We start from the raw sequence: 15,882 nt of genomic DNA on the forward strand, positions 1-15,882 counted from the left end.
TTGACGTCATGTCTTTGTCTATCACGTTAGTTTTTCTGCTTTATATCCTCCGTTTTTTGTTTAAAAGTCCACACCTTCGTAGCAAATCTGTAAGTTATGGTTGAGAAGTTGACGGCAACTTCGCAGTTTGTCGAGTGTTTAATATTTCGTAACATTAACGGATAAAGTGAATCTTCCATCCCACATCGGACTCCGTTTGGACCGTTTCTCTTTGCGCGCTTAGAAATCGCCGCCATCTTCGTTTCTGAATCCAACGGCACCGCTTTAAGGATGACCAGCGGCGCCCTCTGCTGGATGGAGGCCAAACTACAACGCTGGAAAAAAAATCTTAGCGGACTTTATTAATTAATCGATTGGGGTTTACATGCCGAATCCCGAGTCATGCAAAAACGTTGAATTGTTATTATTATTATTACTTTTTGGCCATTTCTGTGTTTATTTGGATCATCGTCTCCTTAAAGGAAGGCACAAATTACTTTCAAACTCCATGACTAACCTGCAAAAACCTTTTTTCTTCATCTTATTAAATTTACAATTAATGATAATCCATATTTCAATGAGGGATTTGAGGGGATATTATTCTTAAAACTTGGATGAAGGCCACAATAAACTGAAAGTACATAATCCTGATTAAATATGTGATTTCACAAGAACAGATAACTGCCTGTGTTTTTCTAAGAACACAGATATGTTTTGGGGAAAGGAGCAGTGCAGAGCAAGCCAGTTTCTGCTGAAAGGATTGTTAAGACGCCAGGTGGTTTTAGCTGCAGCAGCCCGGCATGTTGGTCGTACAGATGTCACATTGTCCTGATGTTGGAGTCACTCTGACAAGTAGATTTAATTCATCCTGAAGAGGACAGCAGTCCATCACAGGAGATAAGCAACCACTGACACATACCAGCATGATTCAGAGCCTTCATTTAAACCAACATGGTTTTGGCTTGAGGGACCCAGAAATCAGACATGTTCACTAACTTTTTATTACAACATCATAATATAGAACATTTAATTCTCTACACAAAGAGTTTAATGTTAATTATTCTAATATACGCTCATAATCAATACATTTGAACTTATTTCATTAAGTTTATACCACACAAACGGATGTTTCAAGCCTTTATTCCTGGAAATTACATTGATTTTACGATGTAAAAACATGACATTATAATTAGTATATTACAGCAGACTAATTAAAAAAACATTTCAATACAGAAATGTGGGTTTAATGAAAAGTAGTTTTAATATCTTATTAAATGTAATTTTCCAAAGGTACTTTTAATCAAGCTAACGAGCCTCATCAGAAGCATCTTCTAATTTACTGAATATGATTTTATATTGGAGCGGGAGAGCGCGCCCTCTGGTGATCAGAGAAAGTAACTTCACATATAAACACGTACAGTGTTTCGACGCAGGGCATTGTGTTATAAATGTATACATTATGCATAAATGTTCTATTTTTTAAAAGAAAATAAAAATTCAACCGTTTAGATAGTTGTTGTTTTTTTTTGTTTGTTTGTTTTTACATTTGTTTCTTTTTATTTGCTGTAAAATTAGATATCTGTCACTGCTACCTGCAGCTCCTTGGTTCTAATAGCTTTGGCTAAAAATGAAAAACGACCAGACTTGTGATGAAGCATAACATCCTATGACAATAGTTATTTAATTTCCCCTGGTTCCAAAAACATAAATGCACAAATAAAATAGATAACATACAAAGTAAAAATGTTAATTAGTAGCAGTAATTTAGTAATTTGGTTTTGTTTGTTTAAAATCAAAACAGTTAAACAATATCCACAAGATGTGATTCAATTTTTTTGTATATTTGTTGCAATTTTATTAAAAATTTTCTAAATATATATACTATAAATTCACATAAATAAATGTATAATAAATATAAATAGCAAAACGTTTTATTTATATAGACTCCTCTGTTTTTATTTAATTAGTTACAGGAGGGTGGAGCTGTATGTTTTTATTGATTTCAAATTAATAGAACTAAGTGGAAATTCACAAATAGTATTTCTGTTTAATTTTTAACGGTAACTCTCTTATTCCTCCTCCCGTCCACCAGGGGGAAGTAAAGCGGAAGTTACGTTGCTGCCAGTAGTCAAACTGCGCAGCCTCCGTTATGACCGGTCAGTAACTGTTGGTGAAGCGTAGGGGAACGGTTCACTTTTCGATGAGGAGGCGAGTTAACGGTACTTATATATCAGAAATATTATACAATATTCACTGTAAGATTACAAATTTTAGCGAATCTCCAGTTGTTACTCATCATTCGTAAATTGGCTTATTTTGTGATGTATTTCCCGAAATCTAAATGCTTCAGTGAATAAATTGTGAGCCGAATTTAACTTGTTTAAGTCTTTATGTGAATTCACCAATCTCTACCTCACAGAGTTTATACTACGCGCTATGAAGGTGGTTAAATATAAAATTTGACTGTTTTTCTATGGAGACTGGTTTTCAACCACGTGGAGCTCACGCCACGTGTTTAGCATAAGCTGCTAGGATGCTATGCTCAAAGTGCCAGTTAAACGCGAGCGATTTTTAGTGTGTGTTAGCTTTAAATTACCCTCCTGTGATGACTTGCACTGGGCTCTGAGTCTGTATGGAGACAAAGTGCATCTTTGGCCTTGACAAGCCAGAGTTTCTGAGGAAAATAAAAGCTAAACCTGGTTGAGCTTAAGTGATCATGCATCATAGAGTTAACTCTATCCTTCTTTTCATTTGTAGGTAATGCAGAAATGACTTAAATGAAGATGGACTCTTCTAGGTGGGTCAAACATTCAAGTCCAATGAGAATCTAAAAGCTTCTCCCCTGATGACTTGCACTGGGCTCTGAGTCTGTATGGAGACAGAAGTGCATCTTTGGCCTTGACAAGCCAGAGTTTCTGAGGAGAAAATGACTTCATGACGTCATCCTACTGATTACAATCTCAAACTTACACTTTTCTTTTTATTTTTAGGGTGTGGATCACTTGGAAACAGACAGACGAGTAATTGAAGAGGTTTGTGTTAAAATCCATGTTTAATTTCTCAGTGATTTCTTGTGATGTTTGCACTGGACTCTGTAACAAGACAGAGTCTGAAGAAACAATATTCAAATGATTTTATCTGCTTCCCTGTTGAATCATGAAAGTTAATTTTGCTGCATCTTTTTTTTTCAGACTAAGATTCCTGCAGACTTCCTCACCAAGTTACGCCACATTTCTTTCAGTTTTACTTGATATGTATATAATTGCAGTTAATAAAACTTGGATTTGAAATTTTGTGTGTGATTATGTACATTTATGTATCCTTCAAAGTTGAGTTAAAAATTTAGATTTAAACCTGATGGGAACTTATTAAATTGAGAAATAGTTGACTAGAGCTGGACAGGCATCGTCTAAATGAAGATTGTAGCCTGCAGACCAGTTTAAATACGTTTACATTTTAAATTTTTGAGAATTAAATGTCTTCTACAGAACAAAGTATTTCTGCAAACTACAACCTAAAGTAATTTATTTTTTACTCTCAGACCAGCCAAATAAAACATAAGAGCTGCAAACGTCGCACGACATTCTGAAAATAAGACATAATTTTAGAGAAATATCCACCGTTGAAAACATGTTTTTAAAGAACTGCCCTTCTGTTTCAATTTTTAGGATAAAATTTTTTTTTTGTCATGAATATTTTTTGTTTGGGATTGAAAAGTAAAAGTACATTTATTCCAAACTGAGAAGAAAAACCGATCTAAAGGCAGGTTACTAGAAATAAGTGTCACTTTGTGAATAATATATATCCACAAATTTGTTCCTTAAGAATTTTAAGCATAAAAAGTTTTTCCTTCATCTTATTTTTATATTCTTACCCAAACTTGCAAATTACCTGCTCAGTACTCAACACTTTGTAGGAATGTCCATTTATTTACTGATGACACTTCAGAAGTCGGATGTTTTTCTGTAAATAACTCAAATTATCACAGATAAAAATGTTTCAGGCTTACCTGTATCTGCAAGGTTGAAGGCAAACCTGAAAAGCAACATTTTTCTTCACAGGAACATAAACCACCATAAACTAGAGCTTTGTTTATCTTTATTATAATTCTAACAATTTATTATCTCTTAAAACATTTGAAATTCATATATATTTATATGAATGTGTGTATATGCATATCACATATACATATATATATATTCTGTAAGATACCTTTCTTCAGTTCATACTCATTTTTTAAAGATCTCTTAAAGGAAAAGAAATGCTTTCTATAGAGTCGGACCGATTCACCTCAGATTGTGACCTTTAACCCCTGACAGCTGATGTGTGAGCCACTCACTCAGTTTTAAATAAGAAATCCAGAAAAAAAAGGTCCAGAATATTTTCTCAAGAGTCACAAAAGAAGAGAAATGAGTTCCTGTTTTACTAAATTTACACTACATGAACATTTTGTAGATCTGATAGAAACATCTGGCTTAATAAAAACTTTTACCTTCACTAAGAAACGCTGGTAGCAACATGTAATACAATGAGAACCTCCAGGGTACTAATAGGGGTGGTAGAGATAGTTTCTAAGATACTTTTCATTGAAATGTAAGGTCAGCATTACATTTTATTAATAAAAACCAAAACAACCTGCAACACTAATATCTAATTACTTATAGAAGAGAGAATGAAATGATTTAACACAAGGTGGAACCCTATAACTTTATTTGGTACTAAATAAGGACCCTTTAAATAACCCCACAGGCCCCATGGCAACCCATATAAACTCAACATGTCATAATTACCCCCATAAGGTGACTTGTAAGCACTCCATAGGTTTCCATAAACACCCTACAGGTTTCCCCCAACGTAACTTATAGGTGCTCTATGAGTATCTGGATCTCACAGGTACCATCTCTAAGTACCTTACAGGTTCCCTAGAAATAGTTTCAAGGAAACCCCAATGAACTCATCAGGTACCATGTAATTATCCCATAAGGTGACTTGTAAGCAGTCCATAGATTCCCAATAAACATCCTTAGGTAACTTATAGGTGTACTATGCATATCTGGACCTTACTGGTACCCTCTCCCAGTATCTTATAGGTTCCCTGTAAGTAGCCATAAGATAACCCCAATGAACTCCACAGATACCTCATGAATACCGCCATAAGGTGACTTGTAAGAACTCCATAAGTTCCCAATAAATAACCTAGAGCAGTGGCCCACTGCCTTGCATTGTTTTAGGTATTTCCCTTCTGCCACACACCTGGCTTGAATCCGTGGGTGATTAACAGGCCTCTGCAGCACTTGATGCCTGCAGAAAAGGTTGTTCAATTGTTTGAATCGGCTGTTCTGGAACAGAGACACATGTAAAACATTCAGGGCACGGGGGGCTAAGGATTGGATTTCAGAAACACTGGCTAGAGATTCCCCTTAAGTAATCTGTAGGTGCCCAATGGTACCCCCTCCCTGGAAGTTTTTTATAGGTTTAAAATCTTGCCGTTGAATCTGCTGTTGATAATTTAGCTGATTCCACGTTGGTACTTCACCTACAAGCGCCCTTTAAGTGACCTCTAAGAACAGTAGGAGCTTCCTGTTGGTACCACCGAAGTTCTGGCCTGTATTACACATTGCTACTCAAATTTCCTTGTAAGGTGTTACTGATGCAAAAAATGACACAAAATAATTCACTGTGATCGCACCGACACGCGTGAGCAAAGAGAACGACCAGAGCGGAGCTTGGATCATTAACAGTGGAAGATGCAGAGAACGGGTCAAACTGTATAGAAAGCAGAACAGTTAAATAAATACATCTTCATGATAAACATTATTTGGAAGACAGAGATTCTGTAGAACTTTTGAGACTTTTTTTTTTTTACATCTTAAACTGTGTTTAATGACCATTATTTTCATCGTCCTTATTGCTATTTCCTTATGCATTCTAAGATAATCTCCCCCCTGACCTTCTGCAGATACAAAAATGAATCACCATTTGCAAATTTCACATCGACAGAGTGAAAATATGTGCAACAAGATGCATGAAAACAGTTGGGGGTTTTTTTCCCCTGCAAAACCAGACTCAAAGACAGCAGAGGGGAGAGCAACTCCTGTATGGGATGTATCGATGTGTTCTCGGACTCGGAAAGCAGCAGTGAAAGAAGTGAAAGCGTGAATTCATGAGAGAGCCCTTATATTCCATCTCAGAGGTTAATGTGCCATGAAAGCTGATGGAGAAGTAAAATGAAAAACATGGCACACACAGATCTTATAACAGGGGCTAGCTATACTAAACTTCTATCACTGATATGTTCTGGGCTTCCCCAGAGTAACAGTTGCTACATCGATACAGCATCTGAATAAACTTTGAAGGAGAAAAGTAAAGTTTGAGGCTTTTAAAGTTACCATGTTAACATAATAAAGGGAAAATATATCCATCGATGTGCTTCACCTTGTGTCCGCGAGGCTTCTTTTCACTTTAAAACAATGTAGAGGATTCAGCGTCTCCACAACACCCAACCACCTGAGGCAGGAAGAAACCGGAATAACAGTAAGGACGATGATAGTAACGATAAGCAGTAGCAACAAATCTCTTCATATCAACAGCAGTTCCAGTGTTTCCCCGTTTAAAAACTGTAAGAACAATCGTAGTATTAAAATTTGATTTGAGCGTTTCTCTCTCTTGGGTTTCGCCGTTGGGAGGGAGGGGGGAGAAAGGCCACTCCAGGAAGGAGCAGGGAGGACCGGGAGGGAAAAGACGGAGATAATGGCAGTTTTTCTTTTACCCCTCCCGTCTCCTTTCAAGTGTCCCTCGTCCCAGAAGGTCTGAGCAGAGTTGTTCTCCGGAAGAAAAAGATTTCTCTTCGCGTTCTCTTGGATCCAGAGCACAGTCTGTCCTCAGGTGCGTCTCGGATCTCTGCGTCTTTACATATATAAGGTGTTAAATAAACTCTGACACAAACACAGAGTGCTTGTGTTTATCTACATGTTGGTGTATGCATGCAGGCATGGATAACAGTAACATGGGTGCCTGACTGTGTGCATATATATATATTTATATTTTTTTTAGCCATTTATTCTTTTTATGATGTAGGTCTGGGCACTTATTTTTGCTACAAATTTGTGATACAGTGACCAGTCTGAACGTACGTCGCTAAAGGATGACAAAGAGCTATTATGGAAAAATAAAAAAATGCACACAGGATCCATAGTGAGGACAGAGCCCTGCCGGTGATGAGGTAAAAACAAGACGTGACCAATCGCAACCAGATAAACACACACACACACACACACACACACACACACACACACAGCGAAGACACCGGTCTGCTCCCTGGACTCCTCGGAAAGATGAGGAAGCTGTTGTCAGAAGAAAATACAACCTCATCTGATTATTGAGTTTAATGGATCAGGAAGTATAAAAAAACAATCTGGACTTTACCAAGTTCTTAAAGGTGACCTATTCTGCTTCCTTGAACAGGTTAAGACAGACATATGTCTAAACAAAACATGTTCAATACATTTGTGTTCAATACATAATGATATTTTATTCTAGCCAGTTTTGCCTATACGAGCTGTTTTAGGGCGTCTTGTCACTTTAAATCCAAACAAGCTGCTGCTGGCCACGCCCCCCAACTTGACGTTTACAGCCGCACGTGAAAATGGCTGCAGACAAATGCACAATTATACAACCGTAAATCTTCGAAAAGCAGAAGTGGAGCCTCCTGCACAACCAACAAGAATTTAGCAAGTGGTTTATGAATGGTAAGTCCACTAAAAACTTCATCTCTTTTCCAGCAGCCATTGTACAGCAAATACAGCAGTAAAACCAGCTGACCAAACGTGCTGGAGCTGTGCTGGGGTTGCTACGTAACGGCCCTTTGCTTGCTGAATGTGACTTAACAATGGAAATGGCTCATTTTCCAGACAAAAAGCAGCTGGGTGTAGTTTTTTAAGTGCTTGAGTTGTTTCTAGAAGCAGTTGAGACCCAAATGAAAGTACGAAAACAAGAAAAATTTGAATTTTGCATAATAGGTCCTGTTTAAATTATCTAAATTTAACCTAAATAAAACATTCCACATTAAAAATAAATACACCCTCACTGCTTTTGTGGGACTTGAAGGACGGAAAGTGGTTTGTGATTTGTTAGCTTGGTGCTACAGTACATATAAGCATCAGTTTGTAGAAGAAAACAAAACAAACAAAACAGAAAAAGCATGGACCTATATTTAAAACTTAATAAATGTGAAAAAGATACTTTAATGACCACATCTGTCATTCTGCTTTGCAAAGTAGCCTGGAATAGATCCAGTCTTTACAGATTAAAAATGAAATCCTTACAAATAATCATATTGAATCGATTCATGAGAAAGTAAAAGATTTCCACCCCTAAAAACAATAAAGCAATCAAATGCATAAAGACAGATGATTTTTAAATTTATAAACAAGATTTAGTTTTGCTTTGATTTTGCAGATTGTTTCAAGTTAAAACATTCAGAGATATTTTAAAACGTAGAAAGTACCTACATCTGTTTGGAAATTTTGTGCTAATAGAGCGGTGGAAGTTTTGTTAACAACCGACTAGAAAACAGCAGATTTTAACTTGGTAAAGACCAGATCACTTATTTTATACCCTGACATTTAAAATAAAAATTAAATTTTTACCATGACTCTACGGTGAAATAAAGCCTCGCTCTTTAAAAAACACCTTCCTACTTTCTGACACGTAGACATGTTCCTCAAACGTCACACAAGAAGCTAAAATCTGAATCCTCTCACCTTTCAACCTGAACAAAAACAACCGAATGCGCCCTCTGCTTTGTGATTGTTCTAGTTAATAAATCTGAAATTTGCTGCCATAACGACCCTCTTATGTTCACTGAGATGAGGTTTAGTTAGATTGTGTTGCTGTGGTTGTGTTTGGATGGATGTAAATCAAGGAGCACCAGCCGGCGTGTTTACAGGTCATCAGCTCTTCATCCTCTCCTTTCTTTCCGTGTGAAATCTGTGTGAATCCTCCGACATGGACTTCAACCCCTCCCTGCTCCTCCTTTGCGGCCTCAGCTCCGACTCCCGTTGTCCCTCCTCCTCTCAGGCTGCCCTTCCCGAGGAGAGAGGACAGAAATGGGAAACGGGCTGCTGGACAACCTGAGGACAGAGAGACGCAGGACATTTAAAATGTGTTTTCAAAAAGCTTTTCATCACAGAACAGGGATTAAAAAAAGAAGTGGGAAACATAAATTTTCTACAGAGTGAATTTCAACACTAACAGGAAGAGGGCGCTGTTTATCTGTTAAAATAAATCCAAAGTACTAAAGGAATTTTCCCTTTTCCTTGGGAGTTTAGGGCAGAATAAATAAAACAAACACATGAAACAATTCAAGTTTTTTTGACTCGTCTTAGATTCTAAAAGTTTAAATTATATTTGGTGCTCAATTCTTCACAGTAAGGGTGTTCAAACTGAAGCCCGGGGGCTTTTGCAGCCAATCGATTGATCTTGTGTTGCCCCTTAAAATTGGCCATTGCCTTTCCATGGTATTCTGATTATCATCTCTCTTCTTCTCCGACTTGGCTTTCTCCCACTGAAACGGATTCCTCCAGCACAATTTCCATCAGGCCAATCAGCGAACATAAGGAAACGTCGTGAAAGACGTTGATTTTCTGTTTTGGAATTGTAATCTGCCCATAGTTTTAGCAAGAGCAGCGTTCAGTCCATGTTAACCACGCTTCCAAATATTGAATTAATATTTACCAGCCATCTTGTTCGGATCAACTCTTCTGATTCGATTAGCACATTACATTTTAAAAAAAGACCTAAATGTATTGAATTACAAATGTATCTGATAACTCTACACCAGTACGGCACACTTAAATATATCAAGTTTTACAGGTTTAACCAAACCTGTAAAAACAACTTTAATTTGTTCAGTTGTTTTTTTTTAATGTAAAATAAACAAAGAACAGAAACTGACAAAACAGTAGGTTGCCTACCTTGGTCAAACATGTCCAAAGTAAACTAACAAAACTTTGAAATAGACCAGAAAGTGCAATTAGTTACTCTAAATGTAATGTGAAATAAATAATACAGCAAAGGCTGTATATTGCACTAACCAATACATCAATTAATTGCATGATAAATTAAAATGAGCACAATAAATTTTATTTGCATATTTATCACTTTTCTCTCTATCAAAAACTGGATGATAAAAGTCTTCAGTCTGTTGTTTTGGTCCCAACCAGCCAATTTTTCTTCCAGAGACTTAATGATTCCTTTTCTTTGTTGTTTTGTTTATTGGTTTTTGGTATTTAAAATGTTTGTTAGAATTTAAAATTAATTGATCTTTGAGAATGTTTTCTGGCGTTATTATGCCATCATTACAATTATATTACTTGAAAATGGTCTCAAAACAACATTATAGTTTATCGCAAAGACTTCTGGGACAATTTATCATCCAGAAAAATTCTTATTGTGGCAAGTCTAATAAAGCATTACGTTATTAAGAGCATAACGCATAGAATTAGACTGAATAGATCTGCCCTTATGGATCAGGCACATTGTCTACCCAGTTTAGAATTGTTTTCAATATTGGGACCGATACAGATATTAATATTGGATCAGTGCATCTCTAGTCCAGACAGACAGGTGTAACCTTACCTGTCCATTACACTCCTTAGGGCTCGCTCTATGTTCATTCTGTGTCCTACTCTTGTCACCCCCAGATCCAGATAGTCTTCCTTGGTCAAAGAGGGTAAATGGGTGCCATCAATCTCGTTATCAAGAAACCGTTCTCTATGCTCGCCAAGGTTGAGGTACACCAGCCAGTCTGCAACATCATACTTGGTCCAGTAGGGCAGCGGCTTTGAAGCGAAAGGCTTTGTGGGGGAAGGCGGCGGTAAGTGGGGGTAACTCAGGCAGGTAGGTGGCGGGTGGGGGTGCAGGGGTGGAGACGACGTCCCGGACAGAAAATGAGTCGGAGAAAGGGATCGTGACACTACTAAGGTGGAGTTTGGAGGTGGAGGAGCTCCAGAGGGGGCAAAAAGGGGAGGAGAGGGTGAGAAGTAAGGGTCTCCAAGAGGATTCCCAGGTGACGGTGGGGTAATTGAACCGCGGAGGTCATAGATGGCACTGTACAGGGGTGAAGTGGGGAGAAGGGGAAGTGACGACGGGCGGGGCGGGGCCACTTTGGGCCTCTCTGATTGGGAGATGAGCGGACTCGGAGCTCGTCGGCGCTGGAGTATGTGTGATTCTGCTTTGCGAGACTCTCGACTGGGGATGAACTGGAATTCCAGAGCTTTGGTCCGGTACACGGGTCTGTGCTTGGGAGACGTAGGGTAAGGGGAGTACGACGTCGGGGACAACGGAGAATGTGAGCGTGGAGGTTGAGATGCGGCTGGAGGCTGAGGAGATGGGGAACGCCCCCAGTTTGGGTATTGGGAAGCCGGGGTTGGGGACGGCGATAACGACGGCTGCGATAAAGAGATTGGAGACAGAGACTGGGAGCGGACTGAGGGCGGGCTCAGAGCGGAGGCGGAGTCTTCAGAAAATCTGTGAACAGAATCAGAAAAAAGATAACACAAAACTACACCAGAGATCAGACAGAAGCGAGATGAATTCCAGAAAATGTACATTATTAAAGGTGTTGGAAAGGTACCACAGCCGCCCGCCAATAGCTAAAATCCACAAATAGTTGAGATCCCCTCTAAAATCGCTCATAATTGCCTGTTTTAAAAGTTCAAACACCAAATATACATTAATAAACACAATGGAGACTATTTAGGAGCTACAGCCAATCAGGCCAAAGGAAAGAAAATGGCGCTCCTGGATTGGCTGCTTTGCAAATGCCAGCCAATATATTATCAAGTAGAATGGTGCCAAGACATTTTAACTTCCCAAGATGCATTTTTTATGACATCACATACCTGCCAAAAACCAGAGGAATGTACAAAGGAATTACAACAATGCATTTATTGACTGGGGGAGGTGTGTATTACCATTAGCCATGCTACATTCGAAGGCTCACGAATTAGCGGCTATGTGGCGCTCTCTCAATTAATACATGAGCCTCTGTAATTGCTTAATACAGTCTGAGATTCTGTAAGGAATGTGATGTCACAATTTTACATCACATATTCTAGATATACCTAAGATATACCAATTATCTACCCGAAAGGAGAATCTCTAGAAATCCGAAGAAGCACTGATGATGCTAACAGTAACGTGATATGACAACGTTTCCAACCTGTGTCTGCTCAGTGGTCTGTGGCTGCTCCAGCTGTCTTTACTTCTTTGCTGCAATTTGCTGCTCAGCTCAGTGATAATGCTTGGCTTCATACTGGATGCAGGGGGGTAAATCTTCTTCCCCTCTAAAAGTGACCCCGACTGGCTTCCCATATCGCCGCTCATCTGGCTGTCGCCCCATAGGGGTCTCATCTCAGGAGTGCGTGGCCTATCAAAGTACGGTGACGTGGGACGGCCCAAATTCTGCATATCCCTCATCCCGTACCCGTCTTGACCACTCTCATCATCTCCAAGTCCTTCCTCTACGTCATCCTCTACCTGCCCATCTCTTTGCCTGTGGGAGTGGTACGCTGCAGGGGCGGTGCTGGTCTGTCGATGCGAGTCACCAGCGCGGCTACCTTCTCTAAACCTGCTGCTTTTTGGGTAGGTGGATGCTGCCACCGTCGCATTCTGCATCTCAAAGGTTTGCCCATCCAGGTAGCTCATGTATGACTCTAGAAAGTCCGCTCCTCCTCGTTCTGTTTCTCCCGCACCTCCTCCCATTCGCCCTAGACCTCCAGCTCCAAGTCTCTCTCCCCGATCCAGTCTGTCTCCTCGGACACCAGCCCCACTTAGGCCCACAATACTGTCCAGGTGATGGTCGCTGCTACTTCGGCTATCCAGTTCAATCCCAGAGTCCACAACCGTTTCCTGGGACTCTCCTTTTTTGGCAGTGGGATGAGGACGATAGTGCTCGCCTGTCCGTCCTGTGATGGTAGTGGAGTATGTCGAATGAGCAGGGTGTGTTCGCTCTTGATGGAGCTGAGTGGAGGCGCTTGTTGTGGCAGCAGTGGTGGTTGTAGCAGCACAGCTAGCGGTCGTTGCATGGGAGACGGTGCCCCTATGTGGGACGGACGTGGCAGCAGTGGAGGATGGAGCTGGGGGACCTCGGTAAGCTGGAGGTGGTGCGACTGCATGTTGGGAAAGTGTTGGTGAGGATCGCCCGGATGCATGAGTGCTGTTGTAAAGGTGGTGAGACATTGAAAAGGGTCTGTGGTAGAAACCGGCTCCAGGGGGAGGTGGGGGTGAGACTGCAGGGGGAGGAGGAAGACCCATGGCTGGCTGAAGGGTTGAGGGTGAGGAAGGGGGTGGAGGATTTGGTGATGTCTGTGAAGGGGAAGGAGCAGACTGAGTCAGATTTGCCACTTCGCTGTCATACGACGTGAGGCTGGATGCAGTGGAGTCACCTGCCTGGGGAGAGGGCAGAGGTGTATGGGCAGGAAAGCTACTTATATAATGCTCTTTCTGGGGAGGGGGAGGAGGTGGTGGGGGCGGCGGAGGCGGTGGAGGAGGTGGTGGGGGAGGGACTTGCTGTTGTCGGTGGATCAGGCTGTTGGAAAGCATCGCATGTTGCGAGTATCCCAATCCCCCTCTGTCGAAGCTGTTTGCAAACTCTAACGGAGGAGGAAGGGGGTCTGCATAAACAAATTCATCGTCCGCGTCAACTGAAGGGGCAGGAGGAGGAAGGACCATCATACCACTCCCTGTGCTTCCAGAAGCCTGCTGGATAATGTTTGGTGGAGGAGAGGGAGGGGTGAGAGACAGCATATAGGCATCGGCTTGACTTTCCATCCTGAGAAAAGAGGGTCTTCGGGTTTGCGGGGCCACACTCTCAGCTGCCTGCTCTGCCCTCCTCATGTCCCTCTCCCTCGAGTGGTCTCTCTCCCGTTCCCGCGACCTCTCCCGCTCTTTGTAAGACGGCTGATATGGCTGAGACTGATAGTGGTGTGTGTGGACGGTTTTGTCCTCCGAGAACCGCACTCTAAGACCCTCGCGAGTGCCTCCCCCATCACGCTCCCGCTCCCCACCTTCTTCCCCCCAAGTACTCCCTACTCCTCGGAGGATTCTGGGCGAGGGTGGGCGACCGACTGTGGGTGTGGTAGCTGCCAGAGAAGAGGAGGTCACCAGGTAAGAGCTTGAAGACTGTGTCGTGTGGGACGAAACCGGCTGAGAGGTGACAGCAGACGAAGGGAACACGACGCTCGACATCTGGCGGGTGAAGAGGTGCTCCGTTCCCCTCCTTATTCTGCTGTCATCCCTCAGAGCACGCTCCCTGGCAGCCAGAGCGAGGCCCAGAGGTGATGTGGGGTCAAGCGCCTTCCCAGTAAGAGGATGAATAAAAGTGGTGTTGGCGGAAGGCGCTGGCTGTCGACCTGCTGCTGTGTACAGATCAGCAGGAACAGATTTGGGCTGATAGTCCAGGGCCGTAGAGGAGTACTCCGGTAGGCCGAAGGCTGGAGGCATACTCCGGGTGTGTTGGATAAAGGTGTCTGCAGAAAACATGCCCTCATCAATTGACTTGGAAGGGCGCAATCGTGTTGACGAGCTTTCAGGCTGAGTGTTTAACTGCTGCTGAGACACCTGAGTTCTTGATACTCCTCCTAGCGCTTCGCTCATCCCAAGACTCAGATCCTCCTCAGCAGACATGAACAAGGAGGCACTCTTTCGTCGGGCTTCGAGGAATCTCTCCCTGTCTCGGCGAGCCGCGCCAACAATGGCGGCCCCAAACTGGCTAGTAAAGTCCAGATTATCCTGGGCTCGAATAGAAGGCAAAGATGGAGGTGGTGGTGCAGGAATGGAGGGTGGAGCAGGTGGCTGTGGAGCAGGAGTGGACGGAGGAGGGCCGTGAGGTGTTTTTGTGTCACCGGTCTCCCCTGACGCAGGGACATCAGCCTCCACGCTGCTGCCCTGGCTGCTCCGTCCACTGCTGCTGGTTGAGGGAGCCTTGACAATGATGGTGGGGATAGGAATGGAGCTTTTCTCCACCGAGTCTTTGCTCCCTAGGCTTCCCTGGCCTAGACGCAGCTCCTCTATCTTGGATTGCTTCACCAGAGGGCCCTTGCCTCTCCTGGCCCCTCCTTTAGGGCCACCTGCTCCAGCTGTGCTCCGGTCTGCCCGCTGGGGTTGACTCTGGGTAGTCTGTTGTTGCTGGGGCATTACAGTAGCAATGCTGGACGGGGGTACAGCTGTGCTGTAGCCTCTCCTCAGGCCTGCTGGTTTAGCGCCTGCGCCAGCCCCAATCCCAGCTCCAACAGGCTCCCCAGTATAGGCAACCTTTCGCGACGCAGTCCTGCTCTGAGCTGTATGGGCAGATGCGTGAACGTACGGTGTCGTGTGGTCTGCTGCTGGGCCAGCGGTGGGACCACCTGCCCTCTCCCTACCGCCCTGGCTCAGGTGCCCTGGCTGGGAAAAGGGCTGGTAGTGCGCAGAGCTGGATGTTGACTGGGACACGGAGACAGAGGGCTGCTGGGACAACTTTGTTCTCCAACCAAGTGGTGGAGCGGAGGAGAACGGGGGCTCCGGTGGAGCCGTTGTGGGAGGAGGAGGGATATCGTCCGGACCAGGCACCGACAGACTCCGGGCAAACTTCATCGCAGGAGGATGCAGGAACTGCTTCTCTTCCTCAGGCACACCTGCAGTGCAGGATTCACAAACAACAATCCAGAAAAATTAACAACTATTAAATAAAAAAGTGTTGGATAAGTAAAGTTGTGAGTGTCTGTCTGAATCTGCCTGCCCAAGAAAGTCTGTCCTCAGTTCCTCAGAAGCATGTAAACCAATCAGTGATACTTATTCCTCAACAAAAAGTGAGTCAACACTAGGCCTGTTGCAATAAACAGTATATCAATAATTTGCATGATA

At 42.5% G+C, this 15,882-nt stretch overlaps 1 protein-coding gene, 1 long non-coding RNA gene and 2 other non-coding genes across 7 annotated transcripts in view; 3 read left to right on the plus strand and 1 right to left on the minus strand.

The window, feature by feature from the left end:
* Window positions 1–2,573: 2,573 nt before the first annotated feature.
* Window positions 2,574–2,664, plus strand: LOC114160575 (small nucleolar RNA SNORD88). The gene has a single exon (XR_003598794.1). It is a non-coding gene; the product is annotated as a small nucleolar RNA SNORD88 (small nucleolar RNA).
* A 66-nt stretch (window positions 2,665–2,730) lies between these two features.
* Window positions 2,731–3,269, plus strand: LOC114159523 (uncharacterized). The gene is made up of 3 exons (XR_003598602.1): window positions 2,731–2,776; window positions 2,970–3,011; window positions 3,171–3,269. It is a non-coding gene; the product is annotated as an uncharacterized LOC114159523 (long non-coding RNA).
* Window positions 2,814–2,905, plus strand: LOC114160573 (small nucleolar RNA SNORD88). The gene has a single exon (XR_003598793.1). It is a non-coding gene; the product is annotated as a small nucleolar RNA SNORD88 (small nucleolar RNA).
* A 788-nt stretch (window positions 3,270–4,057) lies between the features above and the next one.
* Window positions 4,058–15,882, minus strand: part of shank1 (SH3 and multiple ankyrin repeat domains 1) — a 94,829-nt gene continuing 83,004 nt past the window's right edge. For all 4 annotated transcript variants that reach the window (XM_028042400.1, XM_028042402.1, XM_028042401.1 and 1 more), the window contains exons 25-27: window positions 12,203–15,653; window positions 10,618–11,508; window positions 4,058–9,110 (exon numbers count right to left, since the gene is read on the minus strand). In XM_028042400.1, coding sequence (XP_027898201.1) covers window positions 9,023–9,110; window positions 10,618–11,508; window positions 12,203–15,653 — 4,430 coding nt within the window. In that variant the 3' untranslated portion in view covers window positions 4,058–9,022. The remainder of the gene's footprint in view (window positions 9,111–10,617; window positions 11,509–12,202; window positions 15,654–15,882) is intronic.

The sequence above is a fragment of the Xiphophorus couchianus genome, chromosome 16 (genome assembly GCF_001444195.1).
Source record: "Xiphophorus couchianus chromosome 16, X_couchianus-1.0, whole genome shotgun sequence".
Lineage (NCBI taxonomy): Eukaryota > Metazoa > Chordata > Actinopteri > Cyprinodontiformes > Poeciliidae > Xiphophorus > Xiphophorus couchianus.